Here is a 24,355-nt window from a genome sequence, read left to right as displayed (position 1 = left end):
GGCTCTGAGTCAAAGGCTGTCAGTCATCTCGTCTCTGACTGCTCTGTTCTCTCACAGCCCAGCCCTTTCCCGGGGCCCCGGGGCAGGGGATTGCTACATGCCAGCTTGCCAGGGGAAAAACCGGAGCCTCACTTTAGTCCCTTCCAGTAATTGACACGACAGGGTGCTCAGGTGGGGGAGGAGAGAGCTTACCTCCATAAATGGCCCCACCCCTGGGCATGGTGGCTCACTCTGGCAGGTAGCGACGGGGGAGTGTGCACCTGCCACCAGTCAAGCTCCGCCAGACTGCGAGACCGGCAGAGCAGCCCAGGGAGCCAGTGAACCATGGACAAGTTGAAGTGCCCGAGCTTCTTCAAGTGCAGAGGGAAGGAGGTAGGAATCTGGGAGCTATGGGAGGTGTGGAGGGCTTGGGAAGGGAAAACTTAAGGGGAGGCAAGTCTCAGATTTTGCTCTCTGCAGCTGTTCCCTGTTTTCCACATTTCTGTTCAACTGCCTTCATGTGTGCCCAAGATGTCCCCATAGAGTAGAGGAAACATAGAACAGTTCTTACTCTGGTGGCTAGATGTCTTAGGGTCACCTCATCCTCTGCCTTGGGTGTGCCCACCACCTTGTGTTTTCTGTCCCTCTCCAGACTGTGTCCATATGCGGGAGGGAAATGAGAAAATGTACTGTCCTTATCTGACCTGAAGAACTCTCCCCTGTCCTCTGAAGTGGAGCGAGCATTGCTCCACCTGGTGGGACAGAAGAATTTGTCTCTGAATATTATTTTGTGGCTTTCAGAAAAGCACTGATTTTACTCTCCAGGATATGGAGAGAAGTTAAACTTCCCTGACAACTCCAAACATCAAAACTACCACCCAGTATGAAAAAGAGTCTATGAATTTTTTTTTAATAGAAACTATATTTCATCCTTTTTCTCAAATATCTCCTCTGATTTCAAGAGCGTTGATTTTACCTAATTCATCTTTAAGACTTTTGTATTTGAAATTTTATTTTCCCACCTTCATTTGCCCATCATGCTGGGTGCCACATGTACCCTTTCCACCAAAATTTGGATGATCTAACCCGAAGAAGTAGTAAAAATATCCACCTACAGAGCTTTTTTCATTTCATGGGATAAACGTTGTAAAGTAAAAGCAGCCATCCTCAGAAATCTCCCCAGCCTTGGAAAGTGTCCTCCTTAGCTGTGGTTTTCAGGGTTCATTCTCTCAATCTCTCTCTGCCTCTCTGTCTCTGTCTCTGTCTCACTGTCACTCTGTGGTTTTGTGAAATTATGCGTCTGTGGAATTTTTAATAGTAAAAAAAAACCAAGCTGTTGATATTTTCCCTTTTCTAGAAAGTGACGGCTTCATCTGAGAATTTCCATGTTGGTGGAAATGATGAGAATCAGGACCGTGGCAACTGGTCCAAAAAATCTGATTACATTTTATCTATGGTTGGATATGCAGTGGGATTGGGGAATGTGTGGAGATTCCCATATTTGACCTACAACAATGGCGGAGGTATTCCCCCCCCCCCAATTTATTTCCTCTTCAGTTTTAAGTGCGGTGTTTTATGGCCTCTGAGGATATTATAACAACTGAGGAAAGGTATATGATAATATGGGTTAGTGGGAGGATGGGAAATGAGCATACTGCATTTTATTATTAGACTATGAGTTTCTAGCTCACGTTGGAAAGCTGGCTTCACAAGATGTTCAGATATAAACTTGATAAAAGTTGTATATTTAGCACTTCTGAGCTTCTGATCTGAAATCCCATGTCATCTTCAACTATGACTTCGTCTTCTTAATTTACACCTTCCTATGATAATCTGTTCACACTCAAGTTGTGTTTTGCCTAATTTATAGCTGAACCTAAGCAAAAGGCAGGGAATTCTCGTTCTCATAAGAAGCTCAAATAAATTGTTTGCTTAAATAAAATAAGGCATTACATTTTGGAAATTTAAGTGTGGAAGGAGTTGATTAAAAAGTAATTAAACGTTTTGTACTTTAAGCTGCAATATTCAGTTACATGTATTTCAAATTGGATTGATCATGTAGAAGGTCCTTTGAAAATGCAATAGAATGTAGATCAAGGCTAGGTGTTTAATTTCTGCAAAATAATGCAGTTTATACCTCATGGATCACTAAGGAAGACTCCATTAGAACAGGAGAAAAAAATAAGTCTGAAGTGACACACAAAAGGAAACAAAATGAATTGCATAATCTTCTAGTAATGTTGAAACCACTTTTCACTTACCGTATTTTATTTACTTGTAATTACAGGTTCTGTTAGAAGTGTAGAGGTGACATCCCCTTATATTTCATAATTGGTTACCAGTGAAACGATGTCAGTATAAGTATTCTTCTTGGTACAATAGGATTTTGTGTGGTGATATTTCAATCTTATATTCCTTATTAATTGGTTATATTAAACATTCGTACTGGCCTTCAGAGAGTTAAGAAAGGGGCTCTGTTTATCAAACACTTTAAGTGTTGGTGACATAAATTACCCTATCTAGAGCATACATTGTTTAATCATGGGTTTGGTATAAATTTGAGCTGGAAGATGACTCAGGAATCACCGTCTTTTTGGTGTCTATGTCCTAAGGTCCGTGTAGTGGAGAGAAGCATTCAGGCTCCTTTCCAACTTCTTATGTTCAAGTTTAGAATAGGAAATTCCCTGTGAGTTGACATCATACATAGGCCCAGTACTTACTATAAATTTCCAGGAACTATATTAAACTAGATTTAATAGAGAATTCTTAAACTTAGCTGAAATAAAATGGCATTATTTATTGTATGCTATTACCTCTTTCACCACTTCCTCTAAAAATTAATGTATCATATTGGCTCTCAGTTTTTAAAGATCACATCATTTGGGTAATGGATGATCTAGTCTCTCTCAATTGCTTCTTTCTCTTTTACCCAAGGGTAAAAGAGGAACATGAAATTCAAATTTGTCAAATGTTAATAGATTAGATTTTAAATTACGGTCAGGCTTGAAAGACTTGTTAAAATCTGGGGTCATTTTTATCTGTAGGAGCTTTTTAACAGTTTATGAAAGAGGAGTATCAGACTACCTTAGGGTCTAGGTCAGCAGGACTAACAATTGGTGACCACTATACTGGACTGATAATTTACCAGTTATGGTTGTTATTAATAATGAAATAATGAAATAATATAATGGGTGACAAGCCTTATACAGCATTGAGGAAAATCCTTCTTTGTGTGTGTCTAAAAACCTACTTACACTGGGCTAGCAAAGCGTTGCTTATTGTTGTGTTTAAACAGGGATATTTTGTATTACTTTTTCTTCATATTTATCATTGGTAGGAATTAAACTTCTATTAATCATAGTAATGATGGTATGTACATTGCAACATCTATAAAAACATATTTGTCCCTATGTTCTGGTGACTAGTATGTAACAAGTACTTTATTGTCTCCTAATTTTTAAAAATTAATTAATTAATTTTTGGCTGTGTTGGGTCTTCGTTGCTGTGCTTGGGCTTTCTCTAGTTGCGGCGAGCAGGGGCTACTCTCCGTCGTGGTGAGTGGGCTTCTCATTGCGGTGGCTTCTCTTTGTTGTGGAGCACAGGCTCTAGGCATGCAGGCTTCAGTAGTTGTGGCGTGCGGGCTCAGTAGTTGTGGCACACAGGCTCAGTAGTTGTGGCGCACTGGCTTAGTTGCTCCGTGGCATGTAGTATCTTCCTGGACCAGGGCTCGAACCTGTGTCCCCTGCACTGGCAGGAGGATTCTTAACCACTGCGCCACCAGGGAAGCCCGGTTGTCTCCCATTTTTAGTAGAATATATTTTTAGGGTTAGAAACAATGTAATTCCCAGGTATGATGTTATAGTAGCATAATAGGAAAAATATATGAGGAAAAAAATGTAACATGGCTGTATGAAATGTACATAATCCAAAGGCTATTTTTATTCACTTATCTCCACATTTTTTAATTAAACTTTGTTAAGACTTCTAGAATACTTGAACAGTAAGCTTAATATTCTGTCCCTGCCTCTACCAAAAATCTGGTCATAGTTCTAATGAATAGTATTATGCCCTAAAAGCGGGCAGAAAAAAAGTAAAATAAAAAAAGGTTTAAAACAAAAACCAAACATGGGCCTGAATAATGTAAATGTAGGAGAATTAGTCCTTATGAAATTGAAAGTTAATTCTGAATGCATCTCAATTGTTCAGATTCTTCTACCAAAAATAATATTTCTTATTAACGTTGAGTGAAGACCCTTATGACTATTTGGAGAATACTGAACTTAGCTGTAGTAACTTCCACTTTGAACCACATTTAACATTTGAACCCTAAGTCTTAAAAACTGTTTATTTTTTAAGGAGAAAGGAGGGAACTTAACTTTGAAAATATACTATGTGCCTGCCCATTTCGCCAAGTGTTTTCACACAGGCTCTGTGATTGTTGGCATTGTTCTTCCCATTTATGAGGAACCCAAGGTTAAGAGGTTAGGTAATCTGCCCCAGGTCACATAACTGGTATACGATGGAGCCAGGATATAAAGCTAGGGCTACCTGGCTCCAAAGCCTGTGATCATTCAACTCCTCTGGATTGCTTTTTACGGGCTATTGTTTTTAATAATCACAATAACCTCATTAGGTAATACTAGCATCCCCATTTCATGGATGAGGAATCCAAGATTTAGAGAATCAACTATTTTCTCACAGACAGTAGTAAATTTGGAGCCTAAACCCAGTACTCTCTGACTCCACTATATCAGAATGCTTTCAAAATGTTGTGCTAGTTGCCGAAGTGCCATCCGGATTTGGGCATATAATAGTGCTTTGGTTCTTTTTTTGTGTTTTCTAGGTGCCTTCTTGATACCTTATGCGATTATGCTAGCACTGGCTGGTTTACCTTTGTTCTTCCTAGAGTGCTCACTGGGACAATTTGCTAGCTTAGGTCCAGTTTCAGTTTGGAGGATTCTACCATTGTTTCAAGGTTGGTATTAAAATGTTTTCCTTATTGGTCTATTCCTGCATATAGCTGTCCTCATATTAAAGGCAAAAGGGCATACGTTGCTTTTCTGACTATTTGACACTGTCGAATTTAGAAATCAAATGTTACTTTATATTTCTCTTTATCTTGGGCTGCAGGTATGGTAGGGGTTAAGAAGGATATGAGAGAGTTGTTAAGGTGTCATTATTTTCCTGTTTTCACCTTTTGAATTATCTTGGCAGAAAAGTCGAAGGGCAGGTCACTATTTGTTCTTGAACATTCCTAATGGAATAGGACACTAGGAAAGTTTTTTTTTAATGCTTTGATTGTTATTAAACATCCAATAGCCTTTCTGTTTGAAGATTAGATATCATTTTGGTATGTGCTAGCTGCTGAAAACTACTCGTAAAGGCTTCAGTGTAACATCAAAAATATATTTATAGCGAGGTGGATAGAATATAGTGCTGGAATATTAAGGAAGCTACCTCAAAAGCTAGTCTTAACATAGGAGTTACATTCAGTATGCTTGCTGTATTTTGAAACCACTGAGCTAAAGAAATTTCAGAAGTTTAAATTTGGATGGTTACTGAGTTATTGAATTTTCTTTACATGCACTTGTAGAAATGCTGTACACTCTCCTTTTAGGACATTCATTCAGAGGATTTATCTTCTACTTGTCAAAATGTTGGTTTATATATGTCCATACCACTCTCTCACTTGGTCCCAGTTTACGTAAAATAGCTAGCTAGTGGGAAGCAGCCACATAGCACAGGGAGATCAGCTCCGTGCTTTGTGACCACCTAGAGGGGTGGGAGGGAGACGCAAGAGGGAGGAAATATGGGGATATATGTATATGTATAGTTGATTCACTTTGTTATAAAGCAGAAAATAATACACTACTGTAAAGCAATTATAATAAAGATTTTTTTTAAATGTTGGTTTGTAGATGAAGAGGGAAGTATTGGTCAGCGAGTCGATAGGATATGAGCTTTGAATAGTTTGTTTTTTTTAATAGTATCCACTCTGACCAGAATTTACAGACTTAATAAGAAATAATAATGAACATGGTTTTCCCTTATGTGAATTCGATGGCTTAATACAGGTCTTTGATCTTAGAACCTTTTTCTGATCAACTAAAAAACTGTCTCAGAAAGTCAATCATCAAAATAATTTTGAGAAGAAAGCTACTCAGACAGTAGTACTGTCTCCCCCATCAAAAAAAAAAAAAAAAAAGAGATAGAAAACATTGTTTGAAACAGTTTTCTCATTTTAAAATAGATTTTGTGGAAATTGAGATGCAGCTTTACGAATTAGGAAAACAAATTTCACTTGTTTTTTATTTTAATTGTTCTCTTTTCCAGGTGTGGGGATTACAATGGTCCTGATATCCATTTTTGTGACAATCTATTATAATGTCATAATTGCCTATAGTCTTTACTACATGTTTGCTTCTTTTCAACGTGAACTACCATGGAAAAGCTGTTCTTATTGGGCAGATAAAACCTGTAGCAGATCGCCTATAGGTAAAATTCATTTATTTATTTAAAAAATATTATTAACTCTGCATCATTCTTTTATATTTTCTAAGAAGATTAAAGGGGTAAATCATTTTCTAACCAATTTAGGTTCAATTTTAAGTGAAACATAGGTTATTGATAAAAGCAGAATAAAGCATGTATAACCTGAAAATTGATTAATGCAATATGTTAATTTCTGAGGGCACCCAGTAAGGCTAAACCACTACTTGGAGTACTTCTTGCAGGCCTAAGTTGTGGGCAGCAAGAAAAGGAAGAAAATGGGAAAGTGGTAAGAGAGAAAAGCACTATTTATGATAGTAGTAGTGTTTCAGTTGATAGTTGAGTGTTGCTAATCTTTGGGACAATGTAGCATCAGTATTGTAGACTATTACCACTGGGATTGCCTGTGTATATTGGAGGATAAAGTGATAAAGATTTAACACTTCTTAGGAATTTAAAGGTGTCATTTATCTATATAAGTTAAATAAGTCCACATATGAAAAGTTCCTTAGAGCACTAAATCCCAACTGAAATGATTGTTACTCTATAGCTGTTATTACTATAAATATAACCACAATTTTAAAAGGCAGATATTTTCATCCTCACCCCCAGCTTAGTAGTAGAGAGGATTTAAGATGCTGAATGTGCATGGCTTATTCCATTTGTAAGATTTCTACTCCACCTTCACCAAGTAACAATTTAGACAGTACTTTAAATATTTCATCATTAAAACTTTTTTTTTCCAGGTAAGTACTCTTCTAAAACTAAGTATGTGTCTGTGTATGTATTCTTTTTTCTAATTTTTAGTGACACATTGTAATGTGAGTATAAAGCTAGGTGAAATCTTCCAAGTGAATAAAAGCTGGTTAGACGCCAACAATTTTACCTGCATCAATGGAAGTGAAGTTTATCAGCCAGGGCAGCTTCCCAGTGAACAATATTGGAAGTGAGTACAGTAAATTATCTACATCTTAAACGGATGTTATTAAAATTTTTTATAACAATAAAATATTGATCTGCTCTTTTCTTAACTCATATAAGTAGAAAAAAAAAGGGGGGGGGTGGAGTCAGAGCAAATTATACGTCGTTTGACTCAAATGTTTACCTAGCCTGTGTGAGTAGTAGTAGCCTGCAAAATTAGCTCACAGTTAACAGATTGTCGTTTATAAGTTAGTTATTAAATGGGCACAATGTTGTCAGTGATGATTTATACAGTGCTTATTAGCTATAAGCTAGGGCATTGCTTTGAAGGAAAAATATGCAACTTTTAGACTATAATGAGCAAGTTCTAATGATAAACAGTTGGGTGATGAGTAATATTGGGGGAAAATTGCTATTTAAGGCTTAGATTCTTCATTATCCATTTTGCTTATAATTGTCATTATATGGTAAAAATAGATGTTTGGGGTTATATTTGCTTTTATTAATTTTAAATGATCTCTCTTTAATCTCCTTACTGTATACATACCCTTTACCCTTACATAACTTCTTTGACTATTGCTGTAATGAGCTCTTCCTCAGCTCCATGTTGTTGCTCTTTTTTTTTTTTAAGATGTTGGGGGTAGGAGTTTATTAACTTATTTATTTATTTTTGCTGTGTTGGGTCTTCGTTTCTGTGCCAGGGCTTTCTCTAGTTGTGGCAAGCGGGGGCCACTCTTCATCGCGGTGCGCGGGTCTCTCACTATCGTGGCCTCTCTTGTTGCGGAGCACAGGCTCCAAACGCGCAGGCTCAGTAGTTGCGGCTCACGGGCCTAGTTGCTCCGCGGCATGTGGGATCTTCCCAGACTAGGGCTCGAACCCGTGTCCCCTGCATTGGCAGGCAGACTCTCAACCACTGCGCCACCAGGGAAGCCCCATGTTGTTGCTTTTTGTGACCCTTTTAAAATTTGGATCTTGAAATGTTCGAAATATAAAGCTAAGAATTAAAATCCTAGATCCATATATGTCCCTAGTGGAAACCATGGAATTATACCTTTGAAAAAGGTGTAAATAATGGGACCATTTAGGTTTGATAACTACAAGTATGATGAATAAGAAAATATTTAATACAATTTAGATGTTTTCTCCATCATTTGAACTTGAGAAAAAATACCGTAATAAGTAAAATGAAATAATCTGATGTAAGGTTAATTTCTTTCCATACAGGAGCTTTGAAATATTAGGGGAAAATCATAGCTAAAGGAATGAGTGGATCTTTTATTCTGGGGTTTGGAACTTTGGATTGGCTGCAGTTGACCAGAAAGTTCAGAGCCTAATTTTTCACTGAACTATTTTTGCCCCTCCATACAACTGCATCAATAAAAGAGTCACACAACAGTGATGTATTAATAAAATACTCATGAAGCTTCTCCCTGGATGAAAGATATTTAAAAATTCAGTGTATTAAGACAAGTGATTGTGTGTTCATCAAAGGGCTTATGTGTTTTCAGTAAAGTGGCGCTCCAACGGTCAAGTGGATTGGATGAGCCTGGAGTCATTGTGTGGTATTTAGCACTTTGTCTTCTTCTGGCCTGGCTCATAGTTGGAACAGCACTATTTAAAGGAATCAAGTCTTCTGGGAAGGTAATTTAGAAAACACATTAGACAGCGATGTAGCTGTTTTCCGATTTCATTGTAGTTCAATGCCAGGTATTACCAAATGCATGTTGTTTCTATGATGGGAACATTCAAATGTGTGAAAAGCTTTCTAAGTAGGCAGCCTCGCTCTAAGAAAATACATAAGAACACTGCTATTATTAAAAATAAAAGAAAACAAGCAAAAATTAGTACTACATGTGTGAAACTTCTCTAAACTTGGGCCCTTCTAGCTGATACAGCATTCTGAGGCTTGGGAGTATTTCTGTCCTACTATAATAAAGAAGCGTCTTGAATGGAATTATATATTGCAATGTTTGGTTTGGAAGGTTTAGATCCTTGTTATATATGTTGTATAGGGTAACAGTGTCAGGATTCCCCTTGTTAGAGAGAGAAGGATAAAAACGATACCATTGTTCTCTTAAAGCTTGCCAAAATTGACTCAGAACCTTGTCTCAGCAGAGTCCTCTTCTGAAAAACATTTCCCACTTCATTGTTTTATCTTTTAAACTTTCAGAGAGCATTGTGGCAATTTCTGAGAACAGTATGAAATTTTCTCTGTGAGCAGTTGTACAGTACTCAGAAAAGTAAATGTGTATGTGTTTGTAACTACTAGACTGAAATTTCCTTAAAGACAGAGGACAGGAATAACTGTGGATACTATCTTTGTGTTCTGGTACAATATCTAGCACAGTCACTTAATGTTACATTGTAATGAGACATGCCGTTAGATCACAAAAATACAGTGAACATCACAAAGTCAGTGGAAACTTTCCAAAATAATGTTGCAATTGCACATTTTTGAAACCTTTGGTTCCTTTTTGATGTTAATATCGAAAGAATCCATTAAAAGCCATTTACCCACGCAATTAATTTTTATTGGTCTCTGGATGACTTGTTTAAATCATCTCCTTGGACATATTATCAAACATACGACATCTATGGACCAAAGAAATCATCCACATTAATGAAAAGCCAGCCTCAAAGGCAGTCTGCTCATCTGGAACCATGTATTGTCTAGGACACAAGCAGTTCACACGTATATATGTGTGCTATCAAACTCTCTTAATGGTAGCTTTAAGGATAATAATAGCAAGTGTCCAGTATTCACTTGATCAACTTTCATGGAATTTGGACACCTACTAGGAGATTTTCCTTCTCCTTGGGGATTGAGTATCATTGCAGGGTTTAAAATCATTTCCCTTCCCACATCAATGCAGTAATTTACCAAGAGGTGCTATTCAGTCCCCTCAGACATTTATTAGGATACATTTAGGAAAGCGCTCGATCTTGATTCCAAGTTACCATTGCTAATGTATTGTGTATTTACAACACAAACCTGGTAAATATTGCTTCATACATCAGAGTGTTTTGAAAGTGGATCATCTGAGAGTGGTGAGAACAGGAAGAGAAAATTATGCCAACATTGGTATTAGTATTATCAGACATTAATAATCTAATGAAATCTTTGATACTTTATTTTACTAATTTCAACTGGCTAATAACTTTATTTGTATATAATTGTACACCATGATTTAAAGAGATAACATTAACTTTTGGTTGTTCTTCGTGGTAGGTGGTATATTTTACAGCTATTTTCCCCTATGTTGTCTTGCTAATCCTGCTGATCCGAGGGGCAACTCTGGATGGCGCATCAAAAGGCATTTCATACTATATGGGAGCACAGTCAAATTTTACAAAACTTAGGGAAGCTGAGGTAAGACAATTTGGATTTCAAATTATCTGAGGAGGTAAAACTTAAAAGCCAATATTGAAAATCTTTGATTGCCATTGAGTGTCATAACATAGTAGCTTGCAAAAGAATATGTACTTAAGTTTATTAGCGTTTCCGTCCCCTAGGATGTCTGACTTAACTATTTAACATGACACTAATGCTCTTTTATTGGAAGTGAGACAATCATTTTTAGCAATAGGATTTTCAAAGTCATTTTATTCAAACTGATTCTATTTGACCAAAAGGATTTGGGGCTTATTAATCTGAAAAAGAATATTTCATGCATGAATACCCACAAATTGATGACTAGGGCTATGTGACTTATCAGATAAACTCGTAGTAGGTTTAAAGATTATAGCTGATGGTTTAATGGTCTAATATAAATTTTAATTGTCTTCAAAAGTTAATATCAAAAGTTCATATTATGAAGTTAAAACATAAATTTGAAATGATGAAGCATTCCATAAACAAAACTGTTACTTGTACCAGACACATAAATATGTACCATGAATATGAATTGGTAACCCCTTTTAATATTAGTCTATCTCCAGACAATGGCTGTGTGTATCATAGGTACATAAAATCTTTTACAATTTTGACTGCAGACAGCATTGTCAGTAAGTGTACTCTATATACTATGCTTCTATTGATACAGGCTAATAACACTTTCACTGTTTTAGTAGTCATGTCACATTCTTGGAACACATTAAGCTTCTGGTCAGGTAAAACCCCACGGTATTACATTAAAATCAAGAAACACTATAATATCTACCATATTAGTACTGTTAGCCAAAATGGATATTAGTTTTAGTTTGCTATGGTATTCTTTGTGGAACTCATGCTAATTTCCAGCAATTGTGACTTTCTAAATACTCACAATCCAGATATTTAATTATCTGTTGTAGAATATTACTGGTAAGCAAGTCAAATTTATCAGTTTTTAGTAATGGAAATCCATCCTTTACCTTTTTGAAAATTGAGAGGTCAATCTCTGGCCTTCAGTTACCTTCTGTGTGTCCAATTTTCACTCAATAATTAACCATAAAACCCTAAATTATTTTAGAACTATGAAATTTTATTGTTTATGTGTTGGAGATTAACATAGTTTGATGTGTCTGTAGGCCCCTGTGTTGATTTCTTCATTTATCTTGGGCCTCATATCTTTTAATCTTGTCTGTTAATCTCTTTCCAACTAGAAGACCATTTTTGGTAATGGATGAGAAGCAAATAAAATGGAAGTTGGGACTCATCATCTTCCCTCTGTTAGGTTATTACACAAGATAAAATATGTTAATGTTCATTGAAATGGTAAACTGTTATATAAATATGAGCACACAAGTATTTTAATTATTGCTGTTATATAATACTGTATTGTAGATGCAACATTTTCCCTAAGAAGTGGACCCTCCATTTTCTTTAAACCTCATAACTTGGAGCACAGTTGAAAAGCCCCTTTGATATTCCTTTAAGTGGCTTTTACAAGCCTCAGATCACCTGGGCTTTATAGCTCCGTGAAACTATCCTGAAAATTTTATATGACTATTTTATACTGGTCTGTGTTTCGGTGTCTCTATTGTCTTTAAAACATCAGAGCTAAGCCTAAAGCTCCTTATGAAACATACAGTTTAATCATCCTACCTCCTTTCCCCAACACAAACACTACCCTCATGCCTTCTTTGGGTTTGCTGGCAATGAGAATTTTTTCTTAGATGCTTTTTATTCTGCTCCAATCCATACTCTAAACATGCAATCATAAGTATATATTTTTTCCTTTTCTTTAAGTATTTGAACTCTACTGATATCTCTAGGAGAGTAGAGAACCATAGAAATTTATAGCTAGAGGGGTCTCCAGTGACTATTTTACTAACTCCGTCATTTTACAGTGATGAAGTTGAGACCCAGGAAGAGTCACACTTCATTAAATTTACATAGCCTGCTTTTGCATCTTGAATTAAGGTTTCCTAATCACTCAACTAATAATCTTGTATATAGCTATGAGATGGGTAGATATAGAGATTATAACTATGTTTGGAACTATATTTCACTTTTATTTGCAGCCTAGGTACATCATGGTATGCAGTAGCATTCTGACACAACCCAGACCTGCCACACGACCTCCAGCCTCCTTCCCCCAACTCACATATGCATACATAATGTATCAAGTCAAAGCAGCTGAGAGACCAACATAAACATGTTGTTCATTTCTTAATATGTACAACTGCCTAAGAAATAAGAGAGCATTTTTTTCTCACATGATTTTGTTATATATAAGGGAAATAACCATGATCTAGCTGTCTATCTATCCATCTATTTATCCATCCATTTTACTTCCTACTGGCTTCCTGCCAGTATATATATTATATATATATTTCACTTATATATAACAAAATCATGTGAGAAATAAGATGTAATAATAATCTAACATCAAGCTGTATTCTGAAGACCTAGTATTTATTTCACTCCTAACAACTTTATTTCAATTGAAATTGGAAATAGATTACATATCTTACAAGGAGAAAATTATTGTTTTTAACTTCCACAAAAGAAACCGAGTATCAATTTATGTTTCTTTTCCATAAAAACAATAATAGCTATCACTGAGTATCCTACTAATTGCTTTACATATGTTATCTCATTTAATTCTCACATCCTTCCTAGGACACATAATTATTACTACTATTATTAGCATCATCATCATCTCCATTTTATAGATGATGAAACAGGCCTGAAGATGTTAAATAAATCAAATTCAATGAAAGTGAGACGTACTGGATTTAGGCTTCATTCTTTTTGACTCCAGAGCAAGAACTGTTAGTCACCATGTTATACGGCCTGCCTTCCACTGACCAGTCCTGTTTTCAGAAGGACTAAAACCACACTTTTGCCTACATATATGCCAGCCCTATTATGTGAAGTCTTCACAATTAGATTTTTCTTTGGGGTAATGTTATATCTACAGAATTTTACTATTAAAATGGATTTACCTAGGTTAGTTTCTAAGATTTATTATTGTCCTTTAGCAGAGACATAGGAGGGGTAGATCGTGAAAGGGGGAATGATAAAGGGGTCGAATTAGATGGAGAGATGAGGCCAGCCACGTGGGGCTCTAATCAAAACATGGAATGAGGGTACTGGATGATTGAGGGGATGCCTAAATGTATCATCATTCTTCAAAAACTGCCTAGTACCACCCTTGTTAAGAATTAATGTTTTTATTGTCCCCAAGTTGATATGTGGAGTAAATAGAATTCCAATCAAATTCCCAGCACAGTTTCCATGGAACTTGAAAATTTATTCTAAAATTTACGCAAAGGAGAAAAGGCAAAAAAGCAAGGTGTTTCTGAAGAAGTGAGGAAGACTTGTCTTACCAGATGTGAAACAATATTATAATGCTATGGGTATAAAAATAATGTGGTGTTAGCCTAGGTATAGACATACAGACCTGTGGCACAGAATAGTAATCTCGGAAACAGATTCATGAACATATGGAACTTGATATGTGGCAGAAGTGGGGATGCAGGTCAGTGGGAAAGGGATTGACTATCCAATTGATATAATTGAAAATATCAGTTATCTTTGGACATAATTGATAATATCAATTATCTTCAGATAATTGATATTCCATTTAGAAAACAATGTGTTGAGGGACTTCCCTGGTGGTCCAGCGGATAAGACTCCACGCTCCCAATGCAGGGGACACGGGTTTGATCCCTGGTCAGGGAACTAAGATCCCACAACCCACATGCCGCATGCCACACGGCACGGGCAAAAAAAAAAAAAAAGAAAGAAAGAAAGAAAGAAAGCAATGTGTTGGGATTCCTAATTTAATATGCATAGTATCAATTTCAGGTGAACTGAAAACTTAAGGATATAAGCAAAACTTTAAGTCTTTTAGAAGAAAATATAGGATAGTAGCTTTATGACCTTGGGCTAAGGATTCTTTTTTTAAGTCAGAGAAATCAAGAACAATACATAAAAGCAAAGATGAATACCTTCAGCTACATTAAAACAAAATCTTTGGTTCATCAAAGGACACAATGTTAAGAGGTGAAAAATATAAGCCACAAATTGGGAGAAAAAAACTAACATATATAACAGATAAAGGATTAGAATCCGAACTACATAAAGAATTCCTCGAGATCAAGTAAGGCGAATAACCCAAACAAGAAATTGGCAAAAAATATGAACAGGAATTTCACAGGAAAAGACTATGGAATATATACACATAAAAACATGCTACACCTTATAAAGTACTTAGGGTTATCAAAACTCATTTCACAGCCACTAGTTTGGACAGTATTAAAAATTCTGACCAGTGTTGGCAAGGATGTAGGGGAATGGGAACTCTCATACCAGCTGGTGGGAGTGCAAAGTGATACAACTACTTTGGAGCATAATTTGGCAATATTTAGTGGGGCAATACAGCAGTGGAAAAAAATGTTCAGAACTACATACATTTAATTGAACCATACAAATTTGCCTATATTCTTTCATTTTTGACTTACAAAATTGAAATTTTATATGGTTCAAATTGATAATGGATAAATCTCATATACTACTGAATGGAAAAAGCAGGTTGTATAAGTTTACATGCTTTAAGAAAACTTTTCTATAAACTCAGAAACATGTAAAGCTAAATGCCATATTGTTTAGGTTAGTAAAAATATAAAGAACATTGAAGAAATGATAAACACAGAAGTCAAGATAGCAGTTACCACTGAGGTTGGAAGAGTGATATGATCAGGAAGGGGCACAGGGAGGCTTTAATAGACTAGTAACAGGGCTTCCCTGGTGGCACAGTGGTTGAGAATCTGCCTGCTAATGCAGGGGACACGGGTTCGAGCCCTGGTCTGGGAGGATCCCACATGCCACGGAGCGACTAGGCCCATGAGCCACAACTACTGAGCCTGCGCGTCTGGAGCCTGTGCTCTGCAACGAGAGGCTGCGATAGTGAGAGACCCGCGCATCGAGATGAAGAGTGGCCCCCGTTTGCCACAACTGGGGAGAGCCCTCGCAGAGAAACGAAGACCCAACACAGCAAAAAAAAAAAATTAATTAATAAACTCCTACCCCCAACATCTTCAAAAAAAAAAAAACATTAAGTCCCTGGAATTTATAAAAAAAAAAAAATAGACTAGTAACATTTTATTTCTTAAGCTGAGTAGTGGGTACTTGGGTATTTATTTTGTTCTTGTATGAATATTTATTCATTTGTATATATGAAATATTTTATATAAATGAAAAATTAAGAGTGTGTTTTTAAATATTATTTTCCTTGTAGGTTTGGAAAGATGCTGCCACACAGATATTTTATTCCTTGTCAGTGGCTTGGGGTGGTTTAGTTGCTCTGTCATCTTACAATAAGTTCAATAACAACTGCTTCTTAGATGCCATTGTAATTTGTTTGGCAAATTGCCTCACTAGTGTGTTTGCTGGATTTGCTATTTTTTCTATATTGGGACACATGGCTCATATATCTGGAAAGGAAGTCTCTCAAGTTGTAAAATCAGGTATGTAATGCTATATATTATTAACTTTGATTAAGTCAATATAGCTCATTTAAGAAACACTGATATATTTTATAGCAATTAAAGCACTCAAGATTTAGGGTATTGGGTTTTCTTTCTCATTTCATCTTATATAACTTGGTTGTTTTAATGATTTAATAATTCTTAGATGATCTGAGAAACAACAGTACATTACAGAACACTTGTTTAAGAATATTTTTTCCAAATTTTGTTTAATCCTTAATAGGAACTACTTACTGCACAATTGCAAGTATCAGGCATCATGCTATGCACTTTACATGCATTATCTTCATCTGTGTGTATGTATATCTATATACACATACATATATATACATGTGTGTGTTAATATGTATACATGAATATATGAGAGACTATATATAAAAATTAATCCACGAAAAATTACACTATTAGGTCTGAATTTTTAAAACGCACAAGTGTCATACAGATAGAAACACAACTGACTTTGAGTATACAGCTGTGTCCAGCTTTAAAGGAATCTGATTAGTGAACTTCCTAACTTTAAAGACATTAACTAGGGATGCTTAATTATCTGGCTAAAGATTCTCTGGAACAGAATTCTAGGGTTCTTTTAAGTAGGACTTTCTTATTAAATTTCTATTTATGGTTAGTATCATTTGATGGAGAGATTGATGAATGAGAATAGAATGTTAGGACTAGAAAGGACTTTGGAGATCATCTAGTATCCAGCTCCTCATTTACAGAGGAGTGGATTGATGCACAGAAATGTTATGTCTTGCAGAAGATCGAATCATTAGGAAGTGACAGAGCCTAGGCTAGAAGCTAATTCTCCTGACTCCTAGGCCAGTCCTCTGGGAGGTTGGAGAAACTTAAAATACTTAAAACTAAGTATCATATAACATGACTGAAATTTTTTTATAAAGCGTCTCTAAAGGTAACATACATCAAATAGAATGAATTGAGTGATTGGGACTGACATGTATACACTGATGTGTATAAAATTGATGACTAATAAGAACCTGCCGTATAAAAAGAAAAAATGTGCCTTCCTGATAAAATGTTTAAAATAAGTAAAAAATAAAAACAAAAAAAACAAATAGAAAATAAGATTCAATTTATAGTTTCATTACATACAATTTTGCAGGTATCCATATAATAATTAAAAGGGCACTAAAATTATACCCATTACCTTGTAATAACCTATAATGGAGTATAATCTGCAAAAAATACTGAATCACTATGCTGTATATCTGAAAGTAACATAATACTGTAAATCAACTATACTTCAATAAAAAAATAAAATGGCACTACACGGCTGTGAAATGTACAGTGAAAAAAATAAATTAAATGGCACTACATATAGTGATTTGGGGTAAACATTTGGAAAGAGAGTTAAAGACTAAAAAGTTAATTCCATAAAGACTAAAAAGTTAATTCCATGAACATATCTTTTGCGGGCCCCTCACTGCTGTGGCCTCTGCCGTTGCGGAGCACAGGCTCCGGACGCGCAGGCTCAGCGGCCATGGATCACGAGCCCAGCCGCTCCGCGGCATGTGGGATCTTCCCGGAATGGGGCACGAACCCGTGTCCCCTGCATCGGCAGGCGGACTCTCAACCACTGCGCCAACAGGGAAGCCCTCTAGTATCTTATCTTGAAAATGTTCAAATATGTGAATTTTCTTGGCAACTAATTTTAAATTAAAATGCCATTTATTTTCTTAGGTTTTGATTTGGCATTCATTGCTTATCCAGAAGCTCTAGCTCTACTCCCAGGTGGGCCATTTTGGTCCGTATTATTTTTCTTCATGCTTTTGACTTTGGGTCTCGACTCTCAGTTTGCTTCCATTGGTAAGAAATACTCCCAATGTTAACATATCCCTCTTATATTTTACTCATGTTTCCTCTACTTAAAAACATCCTTTTCTTACCCTTGTTGCCCCCCTCTAGCTTTTACTCTCAAAATCATCTTACTGAAAGTTCTTTTTAACTTAAGTTTTAAATATGGAAAAATACAAAGTACTCCTGTATCAGACATCCCAAAGGAGCAGAGATTAATATTTTATATTTGCTTCAGATATTTTTTAGAAAACTAAACTGTTATAGATAAATTTGAAGTCCCCTGTGTTTCTCTGTCTAATACAATTCACATTTCTTCCTTCTTAGAAGCAACCGTCACCATGGATTATGTATGTTATTCAGACCATGTTTGTATACATTTTATATGTATCCATAAATAACATATAAATTTTAAAAATTTCACATAAATGTGAAGTTTCATAGCATACATATCATTCTGACAGTTGTTTTTCATATGTGTTATGAATCCATGTTGATACATAGACATATAGCACTAATTAATTTACAATCTGTTGCCATAATGATGGGCATTTGGATTATTTCCAATTTTTAAAAATTACACACACTGCTGCAATGACTATTCTTGCACATGGTTCTGTGTACACATAGGGATTTTCCCTAGGGTACCCACCTAAAAATTCTGAATTTCATCATATCGTGCTCTTACATAAACCATTTAAATAGTTTACAGGATAAGGTCCAGCTTCCTCTAGTTGACTTTCAAAGCCCTCCAAAAATCTCGAATATGTTTCTTAATCCTTTTACTCATATATCCTTCTACTTTTAGCCAGTACCCTGTTTCACGAACACATTTATTTCTTAAACCTAGAAGGCCTTTCTGTCTCCATGTTATTTATTCAAATATTTACCTTATTTAAAAGTTCTACTAGAATTCTTCCTTCCCTATGACCCTCTTTCACACTACTTCAGCCCTCGGAAACCTGTTACCTTATAATTGCTACCAGTGAAAAGCCTTATAAAACAGACTAAAAACAACAAATAGGGCTCCATTTGATTCTTATCAGAACTGATGAGTAGTCACTGCCAAGAGAAAGGACCCCGTGGATTTCTAAAAGTAAGAAGTAGGGCCCAGCGTATATTCTCAACACATATTTGTAAATTTGATTAATAGAAGTTGATTTCTGTGATTAAAATTATTGGCAAATGAGTTGACATGTCATTTTTTCCCTTCTGAAGAAACGATTACAACAACGATTCAAGATTTATTTCCCAAAGCGATGAAGAAAATGAGGGTTCTCATAACTTCGGGTTGCTGCTTGGTTTTGTTTCTCCTTGGCCTCGTGTGTGTGACTCAGGTATACTACAGTATTTTTTCATAGACAAAATATTAGTTGGAATGTACTTTATAATCTAAATGAGGAAGCCAAGGTTTAAGAGGATGTTTAGTGACAAGTCCAAGTCTGACTTGCATCAAGATTTTCTGACTTTTAGCCCAGATTTTTTCCCCATTATAACACAATTTCAATAGTAAGTATATTTGGCAGAGGGGGAAAAAGCCCAATAATGGACAATTTCCCCGATTACAATAAAGTTATATACTTTAAACATAGGCTGTATTTCTTGTCAGCTACTACAGAGCACACACTGCATATCATTTTGATAATCAACTATTCTAAATGCTTATTTTTTAACAGTGACTCAGTATAGAATAAAAGGTACATCCTGTTTGAGATATTTAAAGCCACGTTTGTGTTTACATTTGAAAACATTCCTTTTCGCATTTTGGCAGAGGTGAAACCAAGGAGCATATGTTAAAATCAAATTAGTAGATTCAATTTGAGTACCTCATCAATCATAGAAATAATTAAAAATATACTGAAAAGTAACTGATTTTTTTTGGTAGGCTGGAATTTACTGGGTTCATCTGATTGACCACTTCTGTGCTGGATGGGGCATTTTGATTGCAGCTATACTGGAACTAATGGGAATCATGTGGATTTATGGTAAACAGTGACTATAGAATTATCTACACATTTTACTAAAACGACTTAGTTTGATTCCTTCTTATTATGTTTACTGTAATAGCTAAGTATAATATACTGGACAAAAATTTATTATGAATAAAATGTAGTTAAAGGTATATATATGCTTCATTGCTGTAATATTGGAAAATGTTTAGACATGGAAAGATAATTTGGGGCCACAATGATTAATGCATGAAAGTATAAATAAGGGCTGAATGCACTCTTTGTTGTTTTTAGGAGGCAACAGATTCATTGAAGATATAGAAATGATGATTGGAACAAAAAGGTGGATATTCTGGCTATGGTGGAGAGCTTGTTGGTTTGTCATTACGCCTATGGTTTTGACGGTAAGTATTAACATGCCATGAATTTGGTATCAATAATATATATATTTAAACACTTTTAAGGTAAACTTGAATTATTCACACTGAATACAGTAAGGCAAATTAATGTCATAAAGTAATGATTTTCAACTTTTACTTCATGACTGGCGCCTCCAAGTTGCCTAAATTACAATGCCTTTCTTTGTAGTATTATTTTTGAGGCCATAGGCTTAAACAGTTACCATTTGAGAAAATACCCAGGCTCCTATAGACTTAAAGGTCCTAGATACTTAAAAATTATCAATAGGCTAAATTTTTAAAAACCAGTCATTTGCTCATTCCCTAAAAAATATGCTGAGCCATCTACAATGTTCTTAACCTCTCTGCTTAAGACCCAGTCTCTGCCTTCAAGGAATTCAATCTAAATATACTAATTGCTAAGAAACAACACTCAGTTGTTAATGCATATTTTTTTATGGGAAGTGTTTAGTATCTGAAATTACTAAAAGAAACTCATGTGTGTCAATAGAGGCAATAGTTTATGTTAAAAATTGGTGCTATTTAGGAGCTGAGGGAAAGCAAAAGATGCCTTCTTGGAGAAACATGACATATAGACATGATATCTTTAAATAAAAGCTCAGTAAAAGGCTGAATGCCAAAATAAACACTTAATGGGACAGAGAATTTCTATAGACTAGAAATAATGGTGAGGGTGGGGCAGTGGCAAAGCCTTACAGAGGATGCTTTGGTTCTCACTGCCCCCACGCTTCAAAGGTTTTCCTAGAAAAGGCCATTACATAATTTGATCTAGAATTTGTTTTAGAGCGTGTTTTTAACATTATAAGGTCAGGTTCAAGTAGTGAGCGGTTGGGATTTTCACAGTGCTACTAAATATTGTTTTCCTTATTTCACAAGTCTCCACAAGTCTCCATGATAATATAAGCCCTTTACCAACTTAGAAAATCTAACTAGACTTTTTAGCCAGCTAATTTTCACTGATTACTAGGTTTGACAACTGGATTTACTTTAAAATGCAAAAGTATTAGATATTAAATGATATACATTATCATCTATTTTGTATAAAGTCATATATATTAGATTCCACTATCCCTCAGCCATTCTCTTGTAGTTACGTAAAATTATGGTAATTGTGAAATAAACTTAAATTACTGTAATGAAATGAAAGAAATTAATCTATTTAATTCTAAAATTAAACTTGAATATCTATAAAATTCAAGACAGGTAAATTTAGAGGAACTACTAGATGATCTTTTAGTTTTTGCTCATTTTGTTTTGTTTGCTTTACAGATTTCTAAATAATTAGTTTTAATGCTGCAACATTCTAGTAGGTTGTTTTTAAAATACTTTTTAAAAACTTGGCCTTAGTTTTCATCTTGAAGAGTCACTGTTTTGCCCAAACATATATTGAGCTTGTTTTTTTCTCAATAAGAAAGTGAAGGGTGCTTTGGTAATTATGTACCAATTTGTGAATGCGTGTGTGTTTTGGGTGTGGAGTAAGGGGTGCTCTGTGTAGTGGAAAATAATAGAAACAACTGCTAAGCAAGGTGCAAAGCATGTTCACTAAAGTGTACTTTACATTCTCATTGAATTGATTGATATGCTGGCTAGCTTATAGAACAGAATAAAACCATGCTATTATAAGTGAAATAAATGTTGTATTTCAGTATTTTATTGAAATACATGTTGTACAAGTATTTGTATCTTTTATAAGTATATGGAAGTGCTAATTTTGGAAGAATCTATTCAGAGCCAAATACAAGTTATTTAGATTCATTCATTTAGTATTTTATCTTCTGGCTAGTTACCTGATTATCTTAGTTGGCTTGAATGTATTTTCATTTTAATTGCTTTTGATAAGTTATTTCTAAGGAATGGAATCAAATTGCTAATACTTAGTGCAAATGAAATCATTAGTGCAATAAAGTTTAATCTTTACCATTTTCTTTTCATATTTTACTTTCGCAGGCAATCTTGATCTGGTCATTGGTACAATTTCATAGACCTGATTATGGCAAAATTCCATACCCTGACTGGGGAGTTGCTCTAGGCTGGTGTATGATTACTTTCTGTATTATTTGGATTCCAATTATGGCTATTACAAAATTAATTCAAGCTGAAGGAACCATCCTTCAAGTAAGCATGTTAATAGTATTTATACTTTAAAAGTTATGGTATCTATACCCGTACTGAGTTCTACTGAGATGACACAAAGCAAATGACCTTTTTCCTTTATATCTATAATTTTCACCTTTAAAACTTCATCTGGTTATAATACATACTGTAATAGCATGTTAAAACTGGAAAAACTCTGGTAAATTTCTTGAACTCAGTCTAGACCCTGAATTATCCCTCTTCCATGGAGGCCCAGGGGAGTTGATTATGACATCTCAATAGGACAATGACAAGGTAGGCTCAGCAGGCAGATTGGGTTCAAGATCTAGGTGAGTGCTTTGTGGATCTAGATCAATGGTTTGACCCTTTCTTTGGTTATTGAAACTTCCCAGGCATACCTGGTTTAGATCCTCACTTAACCCTCACCCTAAGGCCAGGATAGAAATGTCTGAGAATTCAGTGAAAGTATATGAAGTGATATTGTTGCTTGAATGGGTTCACGAAACATTTTCTTTTGAAATCATTTACATACTCAATTATTTTGGCTTTGTAGTTAATACAATTCTGTTAACAATTGGTTACATTTGAGTATCATTTTTTTTGGTAGACAGTATATTAAGAATTTAGATGATCATTTTTTACTTTTCTATGGTTCTTATTTCATTTTGGTTAGCAAGGAGACTTAACACTCTAAAATTTTCATTTTTTTTCTTTGCTTTTCAGCGCATTGTAAGCTGCTGCAGACCAGCTTCTAACTGGGGGCCATACCTGGAAAGACATCGTGGGGAAAGATATAAAAATATGGTAGATCCTAAAAAAGAGACTGACCATGAAATACCTACTGTTAGTGGCAGTAGAAAACCAGAATGAGATCTAGTTTTTAAAAATATGTGGTTGTGTAATGTGATTATTTTAGAATAGAGGAAATTTTTATTTATTTGAATGTTGAGTAGAAAAACATATATACTAGGTTCATAATAGTATGATGAGCTTTTTTTCCCATTTAAGCAGGAATGTAATATAAAAATGTGAATCTACTAATGTTTAGCAATGCGATTATTATATTTCTTTTAAGATTATCTTAACACACACATAGCTGCCTCTATTTCACAATAAAATATTAAAAATAATATTTTTCTAGTATATTGAAGGCTTTATTTTGAACTGGTTATTTAGAAAATAGTTACATTTTCTATTATACAAGTTTTTAAATTTTGCTTACGTTTTCTTAGTACATAATCCTTCCTTTCCATAAAGCTGGGGAAAATAAATCAATATGTTTAAAAGACAGTGTTAAAATTGAAAGCCTCACTTAATTAGAAATGCCATATATATGAAAAAATGGACTGTGTATATAATATGATGACTGTAGCTTAATACTTTTGGTTCATATGTCTAAAAACTTCATGTATTCATGGCTCACTTTTTCTAGGTGAACTTAGTGGTTACATTCTTTGTTTACAAATAGTGAAGTAAGACAGAAAACTAAGGATCCCATGGCCAGTAAGTGATAAATCTAGAAAATGGAATCCAGAAGCTTTGATTACTTCTAGTTAATAGATCAAGTAGATGATTTTGTCTTATCTGAATAAGTTACTACTTATGGGTGGTAACTTATTTACATACTTACAGAAGATAAACGTGTGAAACTTGTCAAGAATGAGGGCAGCCAAATTAGAAAGTCCTATGTCCCAGTTTGCTTACAAAAGATAATGAAAACATATTATATCACTAATAGATTTTTTTTGACAACTCATGGGAGTTCTAAGTTCT

The 24,355-nt window shown here is 35.1% G+C and overlaps 1 protein-coding gene across 1 annotated transcript; it reads left to right on the top strand.

Moving 5' to 3' along the window:
• The first annotated feature begins 324 nt into the window (after positions 1 to 324).
• SLC6A14 (solute carrier family 6 member 14) lies at positions 325 to 23,727 on the top strand. The gene is made up of 14 exons (XM_019949596.3): positions 325 to 372; positions 1,337 to 1,502; positions 4,823 to 4,954; positions 6,313 to 6,474; positions 7,276 to 7,414; positions 8,898 to 9,030; positions 10,619 to 10,759; positions 16,059 to 16,287; positions 18,007 to 18,132; positions 19,339 to 19,457; positions 20,006 to 20,105; positions 20,364 to 20,473; positions 22,436 to 22,603; positions 23,306 to 23,727. The coding sequence occupies exons 1-14, from the start codon at positions 325 to 327 to the stop codon at positions 23,450 to 23,452; spliced, it is 1,920 nt and encodes a 639-aa protein (XP_019805155.1). The 3' UTR covers positions 23,453 to 23,727.
• Positions 23,728 to 24,355: the final 628 nt, after the last annotated feature.

The sequence above is a fragment of the Tursiops truncatus genome, chromosome X, assembly GCF_011762595.2.
Source record: "Tursiops truncatus isolate mTurTru1 chromosome X, mTurTru1.mat.Y, whole genome shotgun sequence".
Taxonomy (NCBI): domain Eukaryota; kingdom Metazoa; phylum Chordata; class Mammalia; order Artiodactyla; family Delphinidae; genus Tursiops; species Tursiops truncatus.
The sequence above is the reverse complement of the archived record's forward strand: the minus strand, read 5'-3'. Positions and strand labels throughout refer to the sequence as shown.